Source organism: Lytechinus pictus, chromosome 16 (genome assembly GCF_037042905.1).
Source record: "Lytechinus pictus isolate F3 Inbred chromosome 16, Lp3.0, whole genome shotgun sequence".
Lineage (NCBI taxonomy): Eukaryota > Metazoa > Echinodermata > Echinoidea > Temnopleuroida > Toxopneustidae > Lytechinus > Lytechinus pictus.
The window spans coordinates 25909520-25936858 of NC_087260.1; the positions used below are offsets into that span (position 1 = coordinate 25909520).

The 27339-nt window shown below is 35.1% G+C and overlaps 1 protein-coding gene across 1 annotated transcript; it reads right to left on the reverse strand.

Annotated features, from left to right (window-relative positions):
• Positions 1 to 2000: 2000 nt before the first annotated feature.
• On the reverse strand, positions 2001 to 26999 carry LOC129278622 (uncharacterized). The gene is made up of 7 exons (XM_054914768.2): positions 26579 to 26999; positions 21798 to 21883; positions 17841 to 18020; positions 17228 to 17326; positions 14746 to 14938; positions 10082 to 10304; positions 2001 to 9652 (listed from the first exon to the last, which is right to left on the reverse strand). Exons 1-7 carry the CDS (start codon positions 26961 to 26963, stop codon positions 7996 to 7998), a joined length of 2823 nt encoding a protein of 940 aa, XP_054770743.2. The 5' UTR covers positions 26964 to 26999; the 3' UTR covers positions 2001 to 7995.
• Between the last annotated feature and the right edge of the window lie 340 nt (positions 27000 to 27339).

Genomic DNA, 27339 nt, shown 5'->3' on the forward strand with positions numbered 1-27339 from the left:
GATGGTGCAATAATATTTCATTTGACTTGAGGTTAAAACAGGTAAATTCTTAGAGAAAGAAAATCTCACGAATCACGAGATTTTGCAAGGAGGAGGATTCAGCCACGAGATGATTTGGATGAATCTGGCCTTTTTGCTCATTAGCATAGGGACCTGCGGTCTGACTGAGTATGAAGGATATGGAAGGATAATCATTTGACGGATAATGAATGAGAGTGAGACTGACCTCTAACCACATGAGACCTTACATTAAAGCGACCTTTCATTGACAAATCATGGGGAAATCAAGGCCAATCTCAGAACAGAGAAGGGATTCAAGTCTTTCACTCGGCTGCATGCCTGGGAGTGTTATGTAATAGACGCCGGCATGTTGGGGAGGTCTGTAGGAGAGCAATAGTTAGTAGACTAACCAACCAAAAGTAAACTGTGTTTTCACTTAGAAACATGTAACTTCTCAGAGGTTATTCATTTTGGTTTAGCAATCAAGAGACCTGCTATGGGTCTAGGAATTGGGATTGTTGGAAACTGGAACTACGATGATCCGAAGTAAATAACCATCACGAGTTCGGTCAAATTTGTGCTGTCTGAACATTTATCGCATTATTTTGACGGGCGCTCATGACGGACGGATTATATTATGCAAGTCAATTGGCCTTTTGCAAATTTCGTATTGATTCAATTTCCCCATGATTTGTCAATGGCTGGGCCCTTTAACAGAAGCATGAGTGTGCTTACAATACACTTTTCTGCCCATGAACACTTCCAATAACTTTTATAGAGAAAGTACCGCAGTATGTTATAATTTTAACCATTTAGTTTAATTACCAATCAGCCCATTAACCATTTGGGCGATTCCATGCTAGAAAAATCAGCCATTTTCACAACATTTATCAACCTACTGTCCAAACAAACAAGGAACTTCAATGTATTTTGTGGTAATGATAAAGTACTACCTGTACTACATGTAGGTAGGCATGTAAAAAAGAATGACAACCAACAAAAATGTTGTCCATGGGTGAATTAGAAGTGAAAATGTTGCGTGTCGTAGGAGACATTTCTGAGTCCCGTATGTCACGCAACATTTTCACCTGTAATTCACCCTTAAACATTTTTTGGGGATAATCAGTTTTTCACACGACTATCCACTATAATTTTATCATTGACAAAAAATTGTTGTTGCACAAGCAATCAGCCAAGAGACTAAATATTGTTGTCAAAATGTCCCGTCCGACACGTATGGAATCGCCCTTTTGTCTAATTTCTAATTGGGCTCTACCTTTTTCATCTAATATCAACTTGGTATAACACCATTTAGTCTATATAAGATGAACTGTTATGAACCAAATTTTTGGATGTATAAGTGGGTAGGTGATTATTGTGAAGTAAATTATGTCAATGATGCAGTATTATCTTATTCACAAAACTTTGTATTCCACTCCCTTTTCTTCCTTCTTATTCTACCTCTTCGTCTCCTTTTTCATCCTTCCCCCCTTCTTGCTCATCACACTTTTCTTCCTGCTCTATCTCTTCTTCAAGTTCATTTTCTGAAAAGGTGAATGGAACATATAATTTTATTTGAGGTTTAAATTAATTGAAATAAATATAACCATTTTGAAAGATTGCAAGCCTTTATTTCGGAGTAAAGGCCAAATTAGTTTCAAAACATAGCCAATCGTACGACTGCTATGACGTCATTACGACTAGATATTAAAGTCGCTTTTATTTTAAGGATGATAGCATAGTCACAGATTTGATCATAGGTATTCAAACGATGATTTAGAACATTACACAGTAAGATATTCCAAGTCTCAATGTTAGCATCAAATTCTACTACATTTTATTCTGAAATCGGGTCGCAGACCAATCGTAACGCGTGCAGTCACCTTAAGAGGTCGATCCAGGACCATGAGTTGAGTGCTTGCACAAATGACAATGTTTGGGATGACTGGTACACTTAAAATTAAAAACTTCTTGAAATAAAACAAAAGCAGTTATCGAGCATTTTTTCTTAAATTGGTTTTATTCATTTCAAAGAATTCTATATGAACCAATAAAAACTGATCATATCATACAAAAATATTTCAAAAATAGATCACAATTAACTATCATAACGACGGCGGAAGATGTAAGAAAGCATTTGGCAAGGGATATATAGTTTATATAACAAATCCAACCACAAGAAAATAATGTACATGGGCAATTCTATAATACAGGCGTTCCATCCATTCTCATTGGAAATAGGGATGATTTTATGGGGAAAAAATATAGAAAAGAAATGCATTCCCCCATATAAGTTTACAGAAAAAATGAAAAATAGGAAAATCCTTTAAACAAGAGCTCTGAAAGGTAGCAATTCAGATTATCTCCTCCCAATTTAGAAGTCCACTACAACAAAAAGTAGATTTTAATAAAAAAGGGAAATATCCAACATGCATAACACTGAAGATTTCATCAAAATTGGATGTAAAAAGAAAGTTGTTACAATTTAAAGTTATGCTTAATTTCACAAAACAATCATATGCACATCCTGGTCTGAATGCGAATGAAGAGACACTGATGACGTCATATATTTCTTTTGTATTTTATAAAATGAAATATTCTAATTTTCTCCTCATTGTCAAGTGAAACAACAATTAATTCCTCCCTGAACATGTGGAATTAGCATTGTTTAATATATGGTTCAGTCAAGTTGGTCCTTATTGTCAAATCTGTAAAAAAATAAATATATAATTCAAACGATAAAAATACATAAGAAATAGTAAGGGACATCATTGTCTGTCTAATTTGCATATCACTGAGTTGTGCATATCACTGATATGTGAAAAATAAGAGAAACTTTAAAATGTCATAACTTTCTTATTATATATCCAATTTCGTTGAAATTTTAGTGTTATGCTAGTTTGATTTTTCTCTATTTATTCAAATCAACATTTTTCTGAAGTGGACTTGACCTTTAAGAAGTGTGAAAAAGGTAAAATTCAAAACCACTAGCATTATACTTGCTTTCAGTTAAGAAATATGCATTGTAAAGGTCAAGTGCATCTTAACAAATAATTGATTGGAATAAAAAGAGAAAAACAGACATGACAAACAAAGATTATGCTGAAAAAAATATCACCATACTTGCATGGAACGTGAGAAGTTCATGGCATTTGAAATTTTGTTTTTAATCAAAGAACTGATAAACGGACCACATTGGTGCTATCAAAATGAGAGACATGAAGATGTGAAATTATTTTTTATTATATAAAATATAGAATATTTAAGTTTTTGCTGTTTGACAGGAAGGAAGCTCTATACTTGATCACAAAAAGTTGCAACAAAGACAATTACACATGTTCAGGGAGGAATTATCTTGTGTAAATTCTGAGGAAAAAAAAATAAGATTCTAAATTTCTAGGCATAACTAAAGCCTGGACTGAATTTTAATCTAGTTTCAACTTAGGCCCGGCTCACACTATGCGATTCGATTGTGACGTGATTGTGCAAGAAATTACATTTTGCATTAAATATAAAAGTTCCAAGAAGTAAAATTATTTATATAAAGTTTTGCATGATGCTAGGAATACTGAAATCATATCTTTACTTTGCGGCAAACACTATGGTTGGGGTAAATCCCAAATCGGCTTCAACTCGCAGCCGTTGATGACGTCATTACGATTTGGAATTTAATTTGTTTCTATTCATTCAGGGAGGCTCGAACTAGACTGAATTTTGATTTAAGTAGTCCTACCACTATTCTGATTTTATTAGTTGGAATGTCCATATCAAATGTTATCACAATTTCTCTGAAATTTGGATCGCAACAAATCACAGTGTGAGCCGGGCTTTATGGAAGTGATTTATCAAAATGTTATATATTCATAACACCTTTCAAAGATTTGTTAAACCCGTGTGTGGATTTTCATGAATAACAATGTACGAAAAGATGCTATTTTGTATCAATTGTTATCATAGAACTGCCCATTTATGCAGAATACTGATAAAAAAAGAATATACATTGGCTATATTGTAAAAATATATGTAAAAAAAAAAACTTGCAAAACCTGCATTCAACTCGCCAAACATCATTTTATACATGTTTTTGAAAATGATAAGCAAAGTAAAAAGATAGCAATTCATTTATCCATGTACAATACAGAATATTCACAAGCTTGCCACAAATAATATATCTGGCAGTATGAGGTGTAGATAGCAGACAGCAAGTAATAATTTCCTATTAGATACATTGTACAAAGAAAGAAGAATTCACAAATCTATATTTAGAAGTAGTGAATTGCTATAACTATGGAATGTTTTGTGTATGAGATAAAAACCTTATTTCATTACTCATTTAAAAGTTTTTCAAGAATTTAATTTTGTTTGTAAAAATTGTTACCTTCTGACCTTCTGGAAATAGATTATCAAAATTTCAAATTTATTACATCCCATAAAATGTTAATTTCAAATAGCTAAGACAACCACCACCTTTCACCAACTCAAGATACATTTTTCAGTAATCCTAATTGCAATGTATGTACATTGATTTACAATTATACAAAAATAAAGTCTATATTATTTTCATCCTCTTAACAGTTAATAAGTTGTTATGCATGCTATTCAACTGAACACACAGTCACATATTTGTACGTAGTCAGTTAACACAAAATTTGCATGAAGAAATTTGACTCATAATGGATTTGCTGTATAAACAATTTCTTTTTTCAAGCAGATATTTCTAAGATATTGATATTTTACAGATATTTTAATGTTATCAAATTATTTTGACCTTCATTTCATGGAAATTGCCATAATGGACAGGTCTGGATTTAGGGTAAAATAAAAACAGCATAAGTTTGAAAAAACATCAAAATGAATACATAGTTGTAACGCACTTCTCCCATACCATGTTGCAACGTTGTCTTACGAACGAAATATACATTTGAATGCATGTAACAACTTCCATGGCAACTAAGCTGAACAGCAAATCAAATTCCAGGATTCCACTGAAAATTCCATCAAAGATAGAATTATGATAAAGCTCAGAATAAAACTTGATCACGTTTTCAGCTGGCAAATGTAGCGTCAACATTCACTTTTTCTGTTAATAAATGTGTATAAGGATGTCAGTCTGGCACAATCATTCAAGCATACTACAACCAAGTCATACAAGAAGAAGAAATAGAGTACCGAAGTGTGACGTAAGTTGCCATGGTGTCATAGTACTAAACAGAGTCTGTACACATTTTGGCTCGTCTGAAAAATAGGTTGCAAGCCATCATTCCGATAGCAGCCATTTTCTCCTATGAGGAAACACACGCTTTCATTCTGGGATCATTTGTTTAGAACCAGGCCGCCATGACACCATGGCAACTGACGGCATCGCTTCGATACTCCATACATGTACCATGAGCTGTGTAAGAAAAGAAAGAAGTAAACAAAAAACAAAAACTAGACTACGAATATCTACCAGTATTTTTCCTAAAATATGTAGTAGCATGTTAATTTGTTTCAATTTGGAGACTTACTTCATATAGTTCATAATGATCCCCAAATTGTTTTAAACTTTGCGAGTTTAAGCTAGTGAAATGAAGCTTTGATGATCAATTCAGAGGAAGTGAGACATGTCCAAAACTAAAGAGAACTTCAATCTTGTTAAGATATGGTACGACAAAGCTTAGTCACTTAATTTTCAATACTGTTCAGTCATGGCGAGATAAATCACCCAACTTATGCTGATGATAATGAGCTGTAAGTCTAAACAATTGACAAAAATTGCACACAATCATATTGTAATGATTTAATTGTGATTCACCTTACATGATGCTATTATTACTTATGACATCAAAGATTTTTTCAACCATGCAACTCAAGACGTATTAATTTACATTGTGCTAACTTTTCAAGGGAATATCACTGGTATGCAAATTCATGTTGCCTTGCCACAAACAAATGTCGGCTCTGCAATAAAAAAAAAAAAAAAAACCCTCATATCCTATTCATATTGAACACAAAAATGTTGCTGAGCTTTCTGGCTGTGCCATTTCTTAATGAACATTACATTTTCATTAAAAACTTGTCTTTATAATATTTACCAATACCATAATAACCAGAGATACAATCTACAGACAGGTTTTATTTTTACAAAGGATATCTCATTCTCATAATTTCACAAAACTTCTTATGGAAGTTTGCGGGACACACAACCGTGTACATGTATATAATCCTGAAAAGGACAGACTGTTTGTTTCTCTTGCCTGGCTGCTTGATGATAGCTCCTAAAAAGTTCCGAGTTCCCACAGAAATTTGAAAACAGAATTCCATGACTTTTTCATGACTTGTCCATGACTAAATTGCTGCTTTTTATGACTTCCTGTGACGTCCTGGGAGTTATGTAGAATTTGGGATGTCACAAAACTGGAAAAAATGGAATTCATGAACACCAATTATAATAGCAGAGTATGATCACAGAGTATGAGAGTTGCGAGACATGACAATCTGGAAAGCTGCCACAGCCAAGAGGTAAATGCAAATCCATGACTTTTCACAAATTTTCAAAATTCCCTGACTTTCCATGACCACAAATTTTTCCACAATTTTCCATAACTGTGGGAACCCTGACTTTTTAAGAGTTATCAAACAGCCCAAGAAAGATAAACAAACAGTCCTTTTCAGGATTATGGTGTTTACTGCAAACTTCCATATTTCTCTCCACCATGAAAACTTTCAAAGATCATCATCATAAAACTTCATGTCAACCATACTTGTATTTCTTTTGAACAGTATCCTGAGAGAGAAAGTTCACCCTGATGTCAAGATGGGTTCAATAAAAGCAGACAAATGGGAAAAACATCAACAACATGTTGCAGATTTACTCAGTTTTAATTTTGTGACATCACATGCGAGCAGCACAGCTTCCCAATATGGTATGTGTTATGACTTCCATAAGATGCTATTTTCTCGTAGAATAGAAAATAATTTTCCTGTGCATTCAATATATTCCTAGTTGATTTCAAGAGAAAAACACTTTCAGTCATCCTAAACGACTAATAAATTGCAATTCACATCAGTGGTGTAATGAGCCAAAAATTTTGAAGGGGCTCGATATGACATTTTGCGTAAAATCAATAAAAAGTTGCGAGCGAGCAAAGCGAATGAGCCAAAATTTCAACATTTTTATTTTAAATATCCAAGTTTGTGATAGAATTTGAAACAACATTCAGAAAAGTATATATTTCACCCTTATCTCTTTCCTTTTATCTTATTTTCTTGGTTTTGGGGGGCAAGAGCGTCCCCCCATCTGTACGCAAGTGATTCACATTATATGACAAATTGGGCACCTGCTTGCATCTAACATCACAAAATCAAGGCTTTAAAAATTATTTAATCTATGATCTTTGTGTCAAACTTTCAAAAACATGCTTCTCTCATATTTTTGCCTATATTAAAACCAACTCGATGTCAAGGCAGATTTTCTACTCCAAACCAAAAAAAATTTCACTCTCTGCTTATTTTGAGATAGGTTTAGCAGCCAAAATCAGTGACCTGTAACTTGCAACATCATCAAGCCCTTAATGAATATTCATTTAGCATCTTTTTAAATGGTATGACTTGTGCTGAACCTTTTGATCCAGCACAATTATTCACTTCATATAGTTGCAATGGTTTGCCATGTAATAAAAAATTTGAATCAATTTGGAGCTCAGGAGAGCATTTTATCAACATTGGTTGTTTGACAAGTTGTTGGAATGTTTAACCGAAAAGCACAATTCTTGTGGTAACTATCGGATCAAACCTTTGACAAGTCCTGTTCTATCTACAGTTACCAAGGAACAGTGCTTCTCAGCCAATCAAAAATCAATAACAGTTGTCCTATCTGACAATTTGTCAGACGAAAATGCTGATGAAACGCTCCCCTGATTATTCTTTCAAGTACAAGACGGATAAAACACAAACTGAGTAGGGAATAAGACAAACCCACAATCACAATGATACATTAATGAATTGGATATGAAATCATTCCATGTAGCGGTAGAGTGTCCTTTGTTGTTGCCTAAGCTCATAAGCATCATCAGTACCTTTAGACCTATCAACAGCATCCCTCTGTCTCATCTCCTTGTCAAACTCTCTCTGGAGCCTCTCTGCCAGGAGATGATCCTCATCCTCCTGCGTCAGTCTCTTCTGCTCCTGGTCCAGGAGCTCCATGTATCGCAGGATTGTCTCCTCAGATTTTCTTGGAGACTTCCGAGAAGATCCTCTACCCTTGCTGGGTTTGACCTTTCCGCGATTTTTGTCCTTTCTATTGCCATTGCTTTTGTTTCTCAAATGTCCTGATTCGTCATCAACACTTGCCATGCTCACATCAGAATCTTGGCTTGCCATCTTCAAGACTGGATCATCCGATGTGGTTAAGCTATCATCGCAGATTGTCAATTGTGCTGTACTATTCTCAGCAATAATACCCGAGTCAAGTTTGGAGACTGAATTGAAATTCTGGGATATGTTACATGTGGATGAATCACTGACATTATCATTACCCGTACCCGTACCCTTGGACTTTGCTTGCATAGAATCTGTTTCACACTCATTGCTCTTCAGCCATTCCTCGTAAGACACTTCAACCTTTGATGAACTGCTCCTTGACCCATCTCCTGAATTACATCTTTGGTTACTAGAGGCAGAGTCTCTGCCATTGGCACTCTTGGCTTTGTTCTGTCGACTAGATACTGTTTTTGTCTGCTGCAATGACTCAGCTTTTGATCTACTACAGTCCGTATCTCCTGAATTTCCATTTGGCAAACTTTTTTCTAATTTTGTGTTCAAGCCATCTTCAGGTTTAGGCAATGAAGGAAGAAGAGGCTCTGAACCATTTTTGACACAATCTCCATTGGATGCCTTTGACTTTGAACGTCTTGCGCTGAACAAGTCTTTGATGCTGTTTGTAACCCTGGTCTGCAGCTTTGTATGTTCCCTCATTGCATATTCTTTGATGGGAGTGTGCACTTTCTTTTTATAAGTCTTTGAACTCCCATCGACTTCATCCTCACCTTTCCCTGAAATTCTCTGCACCCTTGCGTTGGCATTACCATTGTCACTACCATCCAAACTGGACAACCTGTCACCAGAATGTTCACATTTCCCATGAGGTGATAACTTAAGTTTTGCATCCAGTATCCTGCTATTGTTGCAGTTATGATTATAATCAGTTGCATCGCCGATGTCATCAATGTCAGCTATCAAGGTTGTGTCTGATTTCCCAGTTTCCTCAACTCTCATCTGAAGCAGGGTATGGCTACTGTTGCTGAGGTTGTTTGCTGAAGGATCTTTGGCTCTCAAGGATGCATCCCCTGCCCCTGACATCTCAACTTTGGCCTTCTTCTGAGGGGGCTCTCCCTGTCGATTCCCTTGATCCCCTTGTCTCACTTGCTTGCTGCTCTGCTGCCTCCACATCTGTTTCTTCAGTTGCCTTGCCAGACTAGTCATGGTAGCCTTAGAGGTTTCATTCACCTGGTTTGTCCGTTCTGCTTCCATGTCCTTCCAGCGGGCTTTCAGCAAGGATGACATCTTGATTGAGGTCTCCTTTGCAGTGTCTGCATCATCTTCTATCCTTTGAAGATTCCTTGGGGTTGTGAAGACTATGGGTGGTGACTCCGCTCTGCCATCTGGTAGTTTCCTGGGTAGAAAACACAGAAATTAGAGGCTTTGGGTAAAATATGACTACAAGTACCAGGCAACTGGGCATTGTGAATTTTGTTTCAAAATGTTATGAGACAAAGAAAACAAAGTGACAGATTTACATATCACCTTTATTACGACAGATTTCTCATTCATGATGTTTTTTTAGGGGGGGGGGGAATCAGCCTTTATGCGCATGAATAAGGAGTTTGAAGCAAAGAGATTCTAAGTCATTCATAACATTGGGATATTTAAAGCTTCCTAATTTTTGTATTGGTGAGGGAAAATAAACAATAGGCTAAGAAATTTGAACTCTGATTGTCAAAGTAGAGAATTCAAAATCGTGTTTTTGTTCTTTTAGAAACAAAGTGACTTCACGTAATCCTATGCAATATTCCAAAATTGATTTCAAAGCGATCCTCCTTACCTGCGAGCCGTCCTTGGTGAGACATGAATAGGTTTGAAATGATTCATCTCATCTGAGATGCTATCATTGCTATCTGTACTGTGAGCCCTGAGGTGGATGTCATCAAGTTCCTTCAATCGTGGTGCCTTCAGGACAACAGGAGAGAAGGCACCACGTCGCTTGATGGACGCTCCATTACCGGAAGGAGAAGGGGAGTTTTCTTCTTTCCTAGGACTTGCATTTACTGTAAAAATTAATAGCAAAAAAAATAATCATAATGATAATGACTATGGAGCAAAGCATCTATCCTTAGAAACACTCAAGGCGCATACAAAAACTAAATTTGATTCATCATGGATGTGACTGTTCACTGTCATCTTTCCTTCCAAAGCCAAAAAGCAGCACGTATTTCCTTAGTATATACATTTTCATAAAACTACTCCTAAATATGCCAGGTTAATATCACACAATATGGTACTTACATGTACGTGGGTTGTCTACAATTATTCAATTTTTATTTTCTATAAGTTTTGCGATATTTGGGTAGAATTGACAGAGTAACAAAAGATTATACAGTCGTGGACATAAGCCTTGACGCAGTTACTTCTGATGAAGTAAACCCTTTCTGACTTTACCAAAAATCATCTGATCTTTGATGAATATGTTTCAAATCAATTTTAATGATTCAAATACTATTTGGTAGCAGTGATATAACATTTTACCTAACCTTCTTAGCAGGGTTGGTTGATTTGAATCAAGTTGATTTAAATCATGATTTAAATCGCGATTTTAATCACTTCCATTGAAATGTGTACAAATGATTGAAGATTTTTTTTATTTGGGCAGGTTTTTTTTTTTTGCGAAAGAAAAATGAACGATTCTTGTATAAATTCAATGAAGCTGTAGATAAAAAGTGTCAAAAGAAATGTCGTAAAAAGAAATATGTTCCAAGGAAACCTTGGGTATCTCCTTCTATTCTAAGATGTATTAATAAGAAAAATAGACTTTATAAGATATTTTGTATTAAACGTGATGTTCAATCGCATACTAAATTCAAAAGATATCGTAATATCTTAAATAATACACTAAAGCTTGCCCGTAAGCAATATTATTGCGAATTATTACAAGCAAATAAAAATAATCTTTCTAAGGTATGGAAAATTTTAAACAACTTAATTGGCAAGGGCAAAAAGTCTGATTTCCCCTCATTCTTCATAAAAGATGGGAATAAAATAGATAGAGATGAAGACATTGTTGAAGAGTTTAATACATATTTTTCTAATATTGCTTTATTAGCTCGTTCAAAGTTGGACAAATCAGTCATTTCTAAATTTACTTCATATTTAAAGAATCCTTGTAGTAAATCGTTATTTTTAAATCCAACAAATGCTAATGAAATAATAAATATTGTAACTAAGCTCAAAAGTACTAATAGTACAGGTTTTGATGATGTTTGTACTAATTTAGTCAAAAAGGTTATCCAACTTATAGCTGATCCACTAGTTCATATCATAAACTTGTCTTTTTGTTCCGGTAAAGTCCCTAACAAAATGAAGATAGGTAAAATAATCCCTGTACACAAAAAAGGTGATAAACATCTCTTTTCGAATTACAGACCAATAACTTTACTACCTTGTTTTTCGAAAATATTGGAAAAGATTGTATACAATAGAACACTTTGTTATTTAAACAAAAACGAATTACTAAATAATGCCCAATATGGTTTCAGACCAGGACACTCATGTGAACATGCTCTTATTGATTTACATAATGTACTTATTAACTCCGTTGAAAATAATCTACACTCTTTTGGCATTTTCCTTGATTTAAGCAAAGCATTCGACGTTATTGATCATAAAATTCTTCTGTATAAATTAAAACATTTTGGTATTCGGGGCATAGCATGGGATTGGTTTTTTAGTTACTTAAACGATAGATATCAATTCACCTTTTTTAATAACTATCAATCTTCTTATTATAAAGTTCAATGCGGAGTACCGCAAGGTTCAATATTGGGGCCACTTTTATTAATTTTGTATGTCAATGATTTATGTTATGTATCTTCTTTTTTTCGCTTTATACTTTTCGCAGATGACACTAATATAATTTCTTCACATAGTAATTTTAATGAACTTTTAAATGAAACTAAGAAAGAGTTATGCAAAGTGACAGACTGGTTTGGAGCCAATAAATTAACAATAAATTATGATAAAACCAATGTTATGTATTTTTGTAAACCAAACATTTCGTGTAATATATCTGCTGTTAAGTTAAAACTAGGTTCGACAATCCTGAATGTAACTAAAACAGTCAAATTTCTAGGTATAATTTTAGATGATAAATTAACATTTACTAATCATCGTTTACATATTTGTAACAAAATATCCAAAAATGTAGGAATACTGTGTAAATTGAAATCCATATTACCTGAAAAGAATTTGATTATGCTATATAACTCTTTGATTCTACCTTATATTCAATATTGCAACATAACATGGGCCAGTGTTGGAATAACTAAATTGGATTGTATCCACAAACTCCAGAAAAAAGCACTACGCATTTGCACCAATTCTCCATATCTGACACCATCAGGGCCATTATTTTTTAGATTAAAAACAATGACAGTCTACGATATTCATAAATTTAAGATTGCTACACTTATGCACGCAGTTAGATATAGATATGCTCCTATTAATATCATCAATCTTTTTCAATATAACTACGACTTTCACCGATACAATACTCGCTCTGCTAATAGCTTTCATTACCCTAAAACAGCTTCAACCTTAATTCTGAACTCTTTTAAGTTTACCGGGCCACGAATTTGGAATAATCTCAATGTATGCCTTTTTTCATGTTCAACTGTTTCTTCGTTTAAATGCAAACTCAAAAAGATCATTATTAGTACTTATTCCTAATTTGAATTCAAACTCACCTCATTTATATATGTATTATTTTTGTTAATGAATGAACCAAGATGATGGATGTTCGGGTGTGCTTTTGTGTGTGATGATGACGATGTGTCTCGGTGGATGTGTCTGTGTGTGAATGAGCATGTTTCGCTTCCCCCCCCCCCCCCTCTTCATCTGATGTGTACATATATTAATTACTGTATTCTTTGGAGGCTTCTTATTTTCAAGTGTAAACTTTTTGTTGCCCTCCTTTTCTTGTAATGATATTTCTATATACGAATGTACAATTTGATGATGTTTTATTATTATCAAGAATAAATTGAATTTGAATTGAAATTGAATTTTGAAAATATCTTATAGACTTTATATCATCAAAACATGAATAAATCCTTCATATCTACTCAAAACAATTGAAATCATGTCAATAAAAATCAGGTTGATCTTGCGATGTAGCCTATAAGCAGTTAACACTTAGCCCCTTACTCCACTTTCTCTATGATTTAAAAAAAAATCATTGATTTAAATTACTTCCAAACATGTACAAATTGTTAACACATTTTTAATTTGTGGCAGGTTTTTTTTCCTCAAAATAGTAAGATCTTATCAACTTTATATCATCAACACATAAATAAATTAGGGCTGTTATCGTTAAGAAAATTCTCTGTCGATATATCGTTAAAAATATCTTACCGATATCGATAACTATCGACAAAAGAACATAATACACATTTTTTTGGCATTATGGTGATGTCACATACTCGCATTGGTCAAAATTTGTATCTGCCACTGTAGCAAGACCCAGTGGCACCCGTCTCGATCCGAGGTACACCCATAAGACTGTCAAATTTTGGAGGCGGGAAAATAATGGTGTGGGGCTACATCAGATCTGATGGTGCAAGAAAGATCTGCAGAGTAGATGGGAACATTGACAGCATTAAAGTATCAACAGATTCTGACCTCCAGCTACATTCCCACCTGAAAGAAAGGGCAGCTCCTTGTCACACTTCAGCTTCCACGAAGAAATTCCTTAAGCTCTAGAAGATCATATGTCTTGAAAATTGGCCAGCACAGTGTCCAGGCATATACATTATTGAGCCCGTATGTAGCAGAATAAAGGAGAACACATGTAAAACGAAGCCAAAGAATATGGGGGAGTTGTGGAACGCTTGTGAGGCCATCTTTTATACCATTCCTGATGCCTACATCAACCAACTTGTACGACTCCCTCCCAAGACGTATGGCAGACTGTTATCAAGGCCAAAGGAAGTCACAGCAGATACTAAAGTGTTAATTGTCAGTGTTGCAGTCAGTCTGATGTTGATATGATGTCAGAAATGAAGTTTTTTTTATTCAGTCTGAATGTGTAAATTGCGACATGACTTTTGTCCAGCTGAAAATAGGCCTATTTGACATTATCATGTCACTGTTATCAGAAGGTTAGATTAAATGTTATACCACTGCTACCTGATATATTTGAGTCATTATAATTAATTTGAAACATATTTACCAAAGATCAGAGGATTTTTGGTAAAGTTAGAAAGGGTTTACTTCATCAGAAGTACCTGCAACAAGACTTCTGTCCATGACTGTAGCATGTACACACAAGTTGTTGTAAATTGATTAAGAGCTCTATACAAATTATCAAAAACGCATTTTATACAAATGATGCGTACAACTTGCATAGGTTGCCATGTTAGAAGTTGCATCAGGCCTGTGTGTAAACATAGCAAAAAATATTTTCAGCAAATCTTCTGTTTTCAAAGACCCACTCACCTGGGGAATGTGCTGAAGTAGATGGCTGATCCTCAATGGCTGCTCCCTCAGGGGATCTACTCTTCCTACTCATTGGGGACATGAACTTCTCTATGCTAAGGCATTTGATGGTCGATGATGAAGCGCTGTTCTTGCGAGAAGAGCCTCCGGATGAGGGCAGGATGATGATGTCAGGGGATTTAGGTGTAGGGGTCTATGATTGGATATCATGAAAGTAATGAAAAGTCACATGAACAAGAAAAACATCAGAGACAATGCAAAAGACAACGAATATGGGGAGGGGGGGGGGGGGGGGAGAGAGACATACAGGGAAGATGAAAATATTGCCAATAACAAGAAACATATGATGCAACACACAACTGGTGTCTAAATCATATCACAAGTCACTTTTGCTCATTTGCGCAGGGTACACATAACACCACTACTACAAAAATTACACTGGCTTCCTGTAAAATCTTGTATTGAATACAAGATATTACTCCTTACATACCAATGCTTGCAAGGTTACTCGCGATCTTATCCCAAAGAACTCATTGATTAAGATGTGCCCAAAAGATCAAACAAGAAATCTTTACTGGTAATTCTCGCTACCCCAAATAGCGATTTCGCCAAGATTCGGGAAAAATCCCTGTAACGTGCATTGCATTATGGGATAGCTTTTCGGTATTACAACTTCCTGTTCGGAAGTCCAATGCACTGTTTTGCCATTCAGATCAACAGTGTCGTCATCCACACCAACACAACGTCGCTTTCGCTCGGAAAGTTCGTGATCACAACCCTCTCTTTCACGATACAGTTTAACGGCCTTTTCTTCCAAAGTCACTAATTCTGCCCGACGCTTTCCATTGCACGGTATTCCTCTGTCAGTTAAGATTTTTTTAAGTTCCGAAACTGATTTTTTATCCATTTTGTGGTCGACGAAAAATTGAACGGAATGAATGCTGTAGTGTATATATTTAGCATCTAGTCGAAAACGATCGTGATGTCAGGCCGGTCGCTAAATGCAAAATTTTAAGGTATTCATTTTTTGTTTAATTTTTTTATAAACAAATAAAAACATGAATCAAAATTATTTTCACGTAAAATATATTTTTTATTTTTATTTATAATTCAAATGGAATAAAAACTGACCAAATTAAATAAAAAGTATTATAATCTGTACATATTACGCTTATTGGCATCGATTTCAGCGTGGTGGAATCAGTATCGCGAACCTCGCGCGAGCATGACTCTGAACCGGAAGTAGTGATGACGACCCGACGGAGTGAGAATTATCTCGTCTCGCGCATTATGAGATTTTTGTTCCTATTTGGGGTAGCGAGAATTCCAAAAATTGATACTCAATTACATGTATATGGCCCTCGTTCTTTCAAAATATCATCTGCCTAGTATGGAACAATTTGCCTGATATTGTGAAACAAGCTAATACTGAAGAATTATTCAAGTCCCTTTTGAAGACATTCTTTCTTGTAAGATAAGATATACATGTACATCATTGATTATATGCTCCTCTGTAATCAGGTGTGTCCTTCTCTTCCTTTCTACTTCTAAATGCCACCGCACACCTTACGACCCGACTGGCTTGCGACCGAGTGAAGGGAGATGTATCGCAAGGAAGTCATAAGCCTCGACACCGCACACCTTGCCATCCGATCTGCGACTCACGCATGCGCTTTTTGCCATAGCAACTGAGAAAGTACGCTTTAATACTACTGCGTATGCGCGTTGTTTATCATATACGCGTCGTGCAACTCTGCTGTCTGATTGGCTGGAAGTTGGATTGAGCTTGCGATCCAGTCATAAGGATTCGACATGTCAAATCCGAACGATTTTCCTTGCGACTTGTCTCTGACGGGTCTGCGACGCTCAAGCTGACAAGAGCTGTGACGTCACATCTCCCCTCACTCAGTCGCAAGCCAGTCGCAGACCAGTCGGGTCGTAAGGTGTGCGGTGGCCTTTAAGCGAATAGACACGTGATGTTATCAGTGATATGCGCAATATAAGCAATTTTTATAATATGATTTACTTATAGTGCACCTCATACAGGTTTTACAATGTACATAATTCATTCCCTAAAACTATTACTTGAATGAGTGACAAAAAAAGCCATTGCCCAAATTCTCATTTTAACTTCATATTTTCACAAGATGCAGCCGACTCATTATACTGTTCAGGAAAGTTGAGCCATACCCATCCAGATCCATGAGCTACAGTCCTTGGGATGCACCATACAATCAACATAAGGGCAATTCTATAAAATATGTACGTCCGACACCCTATATGTGGGACCTTCATGAAATTTTCTGTCTCTGATTTCTTGTTCTTTTGACAGTCTCTAATGCTCTAAAATTACCATGACTTGGTCAGTTTTTTAAGTGAATTAAAACTTGAGAAAAATGGTGGTCAGACGTACAAAAAGGTTGATTTTTTTAATGGAATTGCCCATGTATATTAGATGAACAAAGAAGAACTAGATACCTACATTAGACAAAGACTGTTCAGTCATCTGAATTCTCCTGGCAAGCTCCTCGTCTTTTAAGACTTGTTCTCTCATCACATGAACCCTCTCACCACGATAGATCTAGAAAAAAAAACCCAAAACAAATGTAAGAACTAAAATGTGAGTGATGACAGGTGTTTTGGTCTTTATTTAAACATAAGTATTGGGCATGGGAACATCGGGTGAGAGTTCAAACCCTCCTCATGTCCTAATACAATATTTGCTTTAGTTTGATACATCACACAAACCAATGAATAAGAAATTATAAATAATCAAAACCATTTTTAAAAATTAAGTCGAGAGTCCCATTGTACTCAAAATCCCCTGAATTATCTTTTCCATTTCTTTCAAATGAACTCTCTATTCTAAGAAGAGGATTGACTTCTATTTAGTATACTGACGTGTTACGTGACATTTACGTCATATTTCAAGAATATCAGTCAATGCATACATACAGTAAAATTCAGATTAATTTATTTCGATTTATTCCATAGCTTTGACCTTGAATCAATCCTTCTTACATGCAGTACGGAGTTGCGACTTTATTGCACACAAGTCAGCTAAGAAAGCAAGCAATATATTTTTCTCTACTCACCATTTCATTAGGCTCCTCCTTGGCCAGTTGTCTAGCAAGCTCTGCATCCTGCTTCTCCTGACTAAGCAACTCTTCCTGTCTCTCTTCAAATCTCTTCACCTCCTCTTTCTGAAGTTCCTTGATGTATTCTTCGCTACGCTTCACTGCATCTTCTAACTCTCGTCGATATTCCTCTTTTACCTAGGCGATGAATTATAAAAAGAAAACCTCAATCAACTTGGCTTTACCTAATTTTGTTAATTCTTGCTGGAATTGTTACAAAATAATTATCAATTGAAGAAATCAGCAATGAATGTTTACTTTATAAAGACTTAGTCTACATGTACATATAAACCTAAATGCATGATGTTTGATGTAAATAGGGCCAAGAATTTTTTTTTTCTCTATTTTCTCTTCCAAACTTTTTGGTAAAAAAAGAGGGGGGTATACTGTAAGCCTTCTCAGCCATTCCATTGTGACTCACGTGACATTCACCCAAAATTTAAATTTCTAAGGCTAATTACTTAAAAATTTTATATTGCAGACCTGTTTTTCCTATTTATTTCAATCATAGCAATGACAATACACATTGCCAAACAAAAATTTTGAATTTTCAGTCATTATTGTTAAAAAAAAATTCAAATTTGAAGATTCTTGACTTTCGGTATTTCACTGGAATTTCCTAAGAAGATATTCATCAGATTTAGATCAAATTTTCTGGAGATCATTTTGAAATATCTGGGAAATACTCCTGACTTTTTATTTTGAATCAGTTGCCATTTGAAAATGTGACTCGCATGACACAAGAGTGTGACTCACGTGACAGTGTCATTTACCCTTTTTACACACGCTAAAATTTCCTTAACCCCCGTACTATAGGTGCGGCTAAATTGCCATTTAGCCCCACCTATAGTATGGGGTTAAGCTTAGCCCACTTTCTTTTTACACAGCATTTTTGCAAAGTGGGCTAACCTCACCTTTAGTACGGGATTATTTGGCCCTGCAAAAAAGCAGGGTTATCCCAGCAATTGTGGTGCTAAGAGCGATAGTACGGGGTTAAGATCGCTAGTGTAAAACGAAAGTGGGCAAAGCGCTCCCATTCATGCCCCGCAACAGAGCCGGCCCTATTGTCCAATCAGAGGTAAGTATAATGAATATTCATGAACAGCAAACACGGCGATGAGAAAAAGCGCGCGCCATAAGTCAGCGAGTTGGAATTCGTGTTTCAATACTTTCATCGACATCAATCGTGTTATTAAATTGCTCGTGAATATTCATGAGCTACCACTAGTCCGGGGTTAGCGAGTTTCGTGTGTGAAAAGCAAGCATTCCTTATCCGGGGTTAGCAATAACAATTTGGCATGTGTGAAAAGGAAAAAAAAATAGTACGGGGTTAAGGATAGTACGGGAATAGCGATAGTCCGGGGCTAAGAAAATCCTGTGTAAAAAGGGTAATTTTGGACTAAAAGTTCAACCAATTATCATGATTTTATACAGTAAAATGGGCCAAATTTTATTCAAACAGAACATTTATGCTCAGTTGCATCCCATGCATCTGAAAAACAAAGGAATTTTTAAAAGTTAAGCTCTGATATTGGAACATTTAATGCAAAACAATGTTTTTCCCATGGACTTGTGTATTGTAGCAACACAATTTACAAAAACAGATACTTTATGCAAACCTACATGTACAGTATGAATCCGTAAACATTGATATCTCAAAAAGTAGTAGGGATATAGGTAGGAAACTTTTAGGGGTTAATAATCATTAAGTGTCCTAACAGCAAGCCAAGATTCAGAAGTATAGTTGAACATCCTCTAGTTATCGAGCTGTTAGGGGGGGGGGGTGAAATCCATCAAATTTCTTAATATTCCCCACAAATTTACATGTATAAAAAAGTGAAAATGCATGTATATTTCATTATTGGCCGAATAATACAATTTTAACATTTAATGTGACCATCTTACCAAATATTCCAATCATTGTCCTGTTAAAAAATTTGGTTGTTTTGTGAAATGTGACTGGAGTGACATACCCTAAGGAACATTAGTGTGCCTTACATGACGTTATTTAGGGGTTTGTTTTTTTTCAAAATGAATTGATTTACAGGTGGCAATATTTTTCGCTGGTATGATCGGGGACTTTATGCTCCTTTTATCAACTACAATTTATACTTCCTACTACTTTTATTAAAGTAAACTAAAATATTGATATATTTTTTGACTCGCATGACACATTTCAAGGGAGTTTCCAGTATTGAATATTTTTTAAGATTGGTTCTAATATATTTATGCTAAAAACCAACTTTATAATGGTTATAGGATAAGACAGAACAAAATATTATGTATTTACAGACAACTAACAAGTTTTTTATCATATTGTATTGGTGTCCCAAAAACAGCAAAAAGGCATACTTTTTATGCAAATTTGACTACTCTTTAGGATGGTGTCACTCAGTCATTTGAAGGTGAAGGGCAGTGAAAATCAAATTTGCACCTTTTGGACAAGCACTTAGCCCAAAATAAGAATACTTTATTCATTGGTAAAGCTTACATTTTGAATCCTAGGTTGTCTAGATGCATGGAATGGCTTATCAGAAGCTTAAAGGACTGTTCAAATATGTACATGTACATTGTTATTATATATCTTGATTAACCAAATATACGTAAGCATTATTACCACTAATGTTATCATTAGAGCTACATAAATTATTTGAAAGGAAAAATTATTCTTAAAAAAATCAATCATTTTCTATATTTTTGAAGAATTCTAAAATGGTGACTTGCGTGACAACCCTTGGAAATCTAATAGTGTGACTCGTGTGAAATTATTGGTTTTTTTTAATGAAGGGGTTTACACATGGAATTTTTAGTAGGTGAAAAGCAGTGAAAAAAGTCAGGCTTACACTGTTTGGACACATACCTAGCCAAACATGAATCTTTTCTTTTTATTGGTTCAACTTGAAATTTTAAGACCCTGAGCAGTATTCTGAACATTGTCTTTTTTCTATATTTTGTCATTTCTCAGAGATATGACAAAATCAGTATTCTGGTAGATGTCATAAATTTTGTCATTACAATTGTCATCAATTTTGTCACTTCTCTTTAGCGCGCACCAAAAATATGCAGTTCTTACATGTAAATGCGCATAATCCCAACACAAGCAAAAATGTGACAAAATTTATGACAGGGTAGCAGTCATAAATTTTATCTTTTAGTACCAAATACCCCGATACCCTGCAGACTAAACGTCAAGCATACAATGATATTATTCAGATTGAATTGTGGTGTTTGTTTCATTCATTATCCATGACCATTTTTTTCAAAAACATGTTTTTCATGCTACAATTAGGCCCTAATATCAAGTCCTACTTTTGTTCTCTGTTTTCCCATTAATTCTGTCTCTCTTCTAAAATTTCCATTCTGTCTCTCTTCTGAAATTTCCTAACAGCTCCCTGTCTCTCTTTGCAAGTAAGCGCATCAATATACGCGCAGTTGCGCGATGCCAGCTACTGTATTTGAGGATACGCCCACGTGCCGTCCGGGCCTTCCTATTGGTTAGAAGGGCTCCCACTGGGACCTAGCGGTGATTTTGATTGGTTTGCCTCCGAAAAGATGGGCGGGAACTAAGAAAGATATGGCAGGGAAAAGAAAATGATCAGAATACAGATTTGCGACAATCATATCGGTGTCACATCTCGGAGAGAAATGACAAAAGTTACTACAGTGTTCTAGAATACCACCCCAGGTGTCTATGGAATGGCTGTACTTTTTTTTTTGGGGGGGGGCGGGGAAGAACATTTCCCAATATCCGTTTTTCCCAAGAGTGCTTACTGATCACTATTGCACTGTTTATGCCTATAGATGACAAGAATACAAACTTCATGAGAATTATGATAATTTACTTGTACTGATTTTCTGAATTTTGGGTGAATCTTACAAAAACAAACAAATAAACAGAAGCTATGTTTTACTTACCTTTTCTGATTCCTTCTTGAATTCTTCACCAATCTCACCTGGTTGAGCGACGTGTATGACAGGGGGAGGGGGCTGTGTCATTAGATCTGAAATTCAAAACAAAAGTATAACAGTCATCTGATGAAGCAATCATGTATTCAATGTCATTGCATCTACCCCCTGAAACGAGTCAAAACCCAAGCACCAAATCCAACAAGTAAAAACATTTTCAGTACAAAAACTTATAAATCAAATAGATTATTTTTTTTCATTTATATTAGTACATTTATATTCATTTATTTTTATTGGTAATATTCAACACCTATTTATCATAAATTTCAATAAAAGTATGCTTGCGATGATTCTTACAATGTTAATCTATTTTGTGTTGTCAATTTGGCCTTGCATTTCATACACTGGTCTGTAAAAGGGATCATCAGAGAAGACAGATATTCTCATAAATCAAGATAAATCACATTGAGATAGTCCTTGTTCTTCAAATTCCAAATAACCTGACAGGCTTTGATATAAAAAAAAACAATACATGCACGTACAATTCTTGATCGAAATGCATTGACGGACGGAATTCTTCTTTATATGCTAGTAGAGCAGAAGCTGTGGTCATTGGAATACCATGTTTTAAAAAGACATTTTTAAATGATTTCATCAATTTAAAAAAGTAAACCCACTTTCTTAATTTGATTATGGGCAGGTCAAAGCTGTTGTCCCCTCTGAAGCCAAAATTAAATCTTTGCCTAAATTTAATATATTGTATGTCATTATAAAACTTTTTTCCCTCTATTTTTTTTTCCTTCTGAATTGCCAAGGTCATGATTCAAAGAAATCATTAATTGGCATGACATACGGGACATCACATTTTTTTATCTGCAGATACATTGTGTAATGCACAATATATATTTTCAAATATTTCTGTGGGGACATGTAGTGTTAAGTATGCAAATTTTCGAGAAAAAAAAAATTGATTTTGAAAATTAATCATGTTAATTTAATACCTGGTGTCCAAAACCTAGTCTTGTATGTCCCAATTTAGCCTATGTTATTTAGATTATAATTTAAAGGAAAGTTGAACAGTTTTCTTCACACTTTGGAGAGTTCTAATTTACCGGTATATTACAATACATGTACATCAAAAAATGGAAGTGAATTTACTTAATTAATTTCATGTTTAATTATATCAGCTAATTAAAGGACAAGTCCACCCCAACAAAACGTTGATTTGAATAAAATGAGAAAAATCCAACAAGCATTTAACTTTGAAAGTTTCATCAAAATCGGTTGTAAAATAAGAAAGATATGACATTTTACAGTTTCGCTTAATTTCACAAAACAGTTATATGCACATTCAGGTCGGTATGCAAATGAGGAGATTGATGACGTCATCCACCCACTATTTCTTCTGTATTTTATTATATGAAATATTCTAATTTTCTTCTCATTGTCAAGTTAAACAACGATTAATTCCTCCCTGAACATGTGAAATAAGCATTGTTTAATACTACATGGTTGTCAATGTCATAAATATATGTAAAAAAATGAAATATTGTATAATTCAAAAAATAAAAAAAACAAAAGAAATAGTGAGTGATGGACATCATCGACTGACTCATTTGTATGTCACTGAGTTGTGCATCACTGTTTTGTGAAAAATAAGCGGAACTTCAAAATGCCATAACTTTCTTATTTTACATCCAATTTTGAAGAAATTTTCAGCATTATGCTAGTTTGATTTTTCTCTATTCAAATCAACATTTTTCTTGGGTGGACTTGACCTTTAAGCTTTGTGACAATGACAAACAGGAATGTGTGATGTACAGGACACACCACACTTTATACATAGGATTTCTATGTAATTCTAATTAGGGTACTTATTATTCAATTAGAAGCAAAGATAAATTAAACTGAGATATTATATCAGTGGTTGAATATTGATCAAAGGCTGACAATAAAGTTATGATTCGTATTTTGTAATAAATAACAAGGGTGCATACATGTATATCAGCATACTTTTTATTTTATGTTATCAATTAAATCTTCCATACATGTACATAATTATTCTATAACGAAGTGTTTATTATGTTTTGTTTCATCATGTACATGTACTATAATTGAATTATCAATCATAATAATCCATGTAAAACTTACTTACAGCGTACTTTGGTTTACATCCAGTTACCGGTAATTATAAATTTTGACGAAATTTCACATTCCACATTCGTTTTACACATGGACAAATGTCCTGTACATCACAGCATGGACATTTACATTTTCAGCTATTGCATTACAACAATGAGTTCTATCATTTCATTTATGGCTAATAAAACTTGATAAGATTCAAGATGAACGCATGATGAGAGAGTCCAGCGTATTCCAATTCACAGAGTTTCAATGACAAACTTTTTTTTTTAAATCAGTTTTGTCTGGTCTTGTACGTCATAAAGCATGTCATGTATTAATAAAAATATTACATTATTAATGGAATTGTAGATAACCAATGTTTTTACTGAATAAAGAGGTCGCAATTGGCCTTCCAAAATCCATAAAAGATTCTCTGTTGTGCTTTTCTTTTTTATACTTTATACAACTTTACCAACTTTACATCACAAGTCAAATAGCTTGGACCTATCCTTTTAATAATCTCAATGGAAATGATATATGTTTTTGATTGTGTACTTTAATAATTATGAGTGACACATCGAGGGATACAAGAGAAATAATGGGCATTTAACATGAACATTTCCATTAACTGCATGATTTGTTTAGGTTGTAAACATCAAAACATGTGCACAACATATATGTATTGGAATCGTCTTGTACTTTTCTCCTAATTTTCTATAAATTATTCCCCAACCCCACGACTCTTAACTCAAGGCTAAACTCATTTGACCTGGCCTTGTGAGGGTCCAGTCTTCCTCAGTGACCGTGTTGATCAGGCTGTTGATCAATTGAGCTGAGCCCCAGCTCTGTATAGGTGCCCCATGTCTACGCAGTGCCCCTTGACATGTGTATATCTTCACGATTCTAAACAATCAATTTTAAAAATATCACTCAAGAGTCAGACATGTGGAAAAATCAGGCAATTAATGTGACACTCCTAAAATATGCAGCCTTTCACATTGAAAGCCGTGAATCGCGATTGTGTGTAAAGTGAATGGGTGTGCAGACAAGGGGGCACCTTTTTTTCTTCAATCTGAAAATGACTCGCCAAGAAAAAGGCTTTTTCTGAGAAAATACATTTCTCTCATTTTCCATTGTGATTTTTGGCACACTTTCTCTAAAGATTATACATATTCTAAGGAACAATATCAACTGAATATTTTTTGTGCAATAAAAAGAAATTCATTTTCAAGTTAAAATTGTTGCTTGCCAAGACAAAAGCACACCCCTATACTATGTAATATCTGTCTCACTGAAGACGTGACAATCACATTCAAAACAAAAGTAAAAACTCAAAATTTAAAAATTCAAAGATGTCACGAGTTTCTTTAAGAACAAGTTAAACTTTTGAACTCCACACAGAAAAAATCTGAAGAATTACACGTACCAGGTACCTCAAAATTTTTGGCTGCTACACTGTACCTACAAGTTTGTACCCTTAACCTCCCTCAACTCAGCAACCTTCCATCAGATTTTTTCTTTGTGTGGAGATGAAAAGTTTAACTTGAAGTTGTTCTTAATATTATGATGGTGGTCCCCAAGTCGGCGCACCTACATGTACAGTAACAACTTGATTTCGGATTTAATATGAATTTCTTTTTATTTCACAAGAACTTTCAAATAATGTTCGTTATATTATTATGAGGAAATATACCAAAATATTTCATTCAAAAATTATTCAAAGAAATATAGATTTTCTTGGAAAATCCTTGAGCAATCATTTTCGGAAATTTGTATCTATAAATTGTTCTTAAAAACAGCATTTTGAAACATCACTAATCGAATGTACGTCATAATGAAGCAGTTCAAGGGTCAGACCTACATGTATTGTATTTGCTTTGTTGACAAACGGATCGAGGGATCTACACGAGATCGGTATGGTAAGAAACCTTCAATTTTTAACATTTTTATTAACAAATTTTTGAAACTTTCCTACGCATTAGACGTAGGAAGATGTATAAATAAATAAAATCACCACCATTTGAGTGATTTTTATCTTAAAAGATGGATTTCCTAGGGAAATCCATCTTTGTTTTGGTCAGTCTCTTATATATTATATGGCTGGCGGTTCAAGGCTTCATGATGGAGAAGTATATGTCAAAATAATTAAAAAAAAAACATCATGGAGTCCTCTAGACCAAAAGCTTCAGTCTCTGTATTTTGGTTGTTCCGCTGAACTGCGTTGGCTCACTCACCAATACATGGTGAATGGGGATTATAGTAAAATGTCAGAAATTGTTGAATAAATCCCCAGAAACGACGGGTATTCCTGTCTAGGAGTCCTCATGCCATGGCTACCTTTGTCACACGGGAGTATCAGAGCGAGTTCACGGGCTTGATGTTCGGGTAGGTGGAGCGCAGTGTAGCGGTAGTGAAGTGGAGCCTGCACGAACATCGCTTGAGTTGAGGTGTCAGTGATGTCTGACTAAAAGTATCACTGATGATGAGTGATAATTTTCAATTCATTGACATTATGACTTTTTTTGATACAGTGGCAGCACTTGCAAAGTTGCATTAAGCCATTATTAATGTATACCATTACCGGTACATATTGTATGTAGGTTTCTAAATGAGACAGGAAAATAGTGCAGTGCAGGGATTTAACTGAAAACTGATTGGACACTTACCTAAAACATCATCATCGCCTTCATCTCCAGTCTCCATTCGTCTCTGGCAGAGCACGGGGAAGGCTTCCCGGATACTCCTCCACCGCTCCTCGTTTATCAATCGCCCCGAATGTTTGCGGGCCCAGTTGCTGATACGCAGGCGGCACATCGGGCAAGTCAAGTTGGCCTGTTCCACATTCTTCCGAAAACATGGCATACAAAGCTCATGGTTACACGGCATCGTGACTGGCTCGATCAAAATGCACAAGCAGATAGGGCAAACGCATTCTGACAACTTCAAAGACGCCATTTTGATCCTATTTCCTAGAAAATCCCCATGAAACCGATTGATCACGGTCTTTCGCAACAAGTCGCCATTTCTACGAAGCGCGCATACAACGTACATGCACTAACATGTTACTTTGCAAGCACTTGTGGAAAAATCGAATAGACTACAATTACGTATGCATCAACTTTGTAAACATGGATCAGCGAATAAAAATTCTTTCCAGGGTCTGCCGAAAAGTAGTCTAGATTATCCAGTCTTCATGGAATTCACTTCTTCTTTTTTTTTCGGGGGAGGGGGGGGGGGGGGGGGGGGGGGTCATTGGTTTTAAAGATCGAAAGAACTGATAATCAGAAACTCAAATTTCTCGTCAAAATAGGGATGACATTTTTTTTTGGGGGGGGGGAGTTATTGGAAGGAATTATTTTCTGTAGAATAAAATTGAAAAGATAGGAATTATATAAAAGCATATATGTCGTCGAAGTACAGATCATTG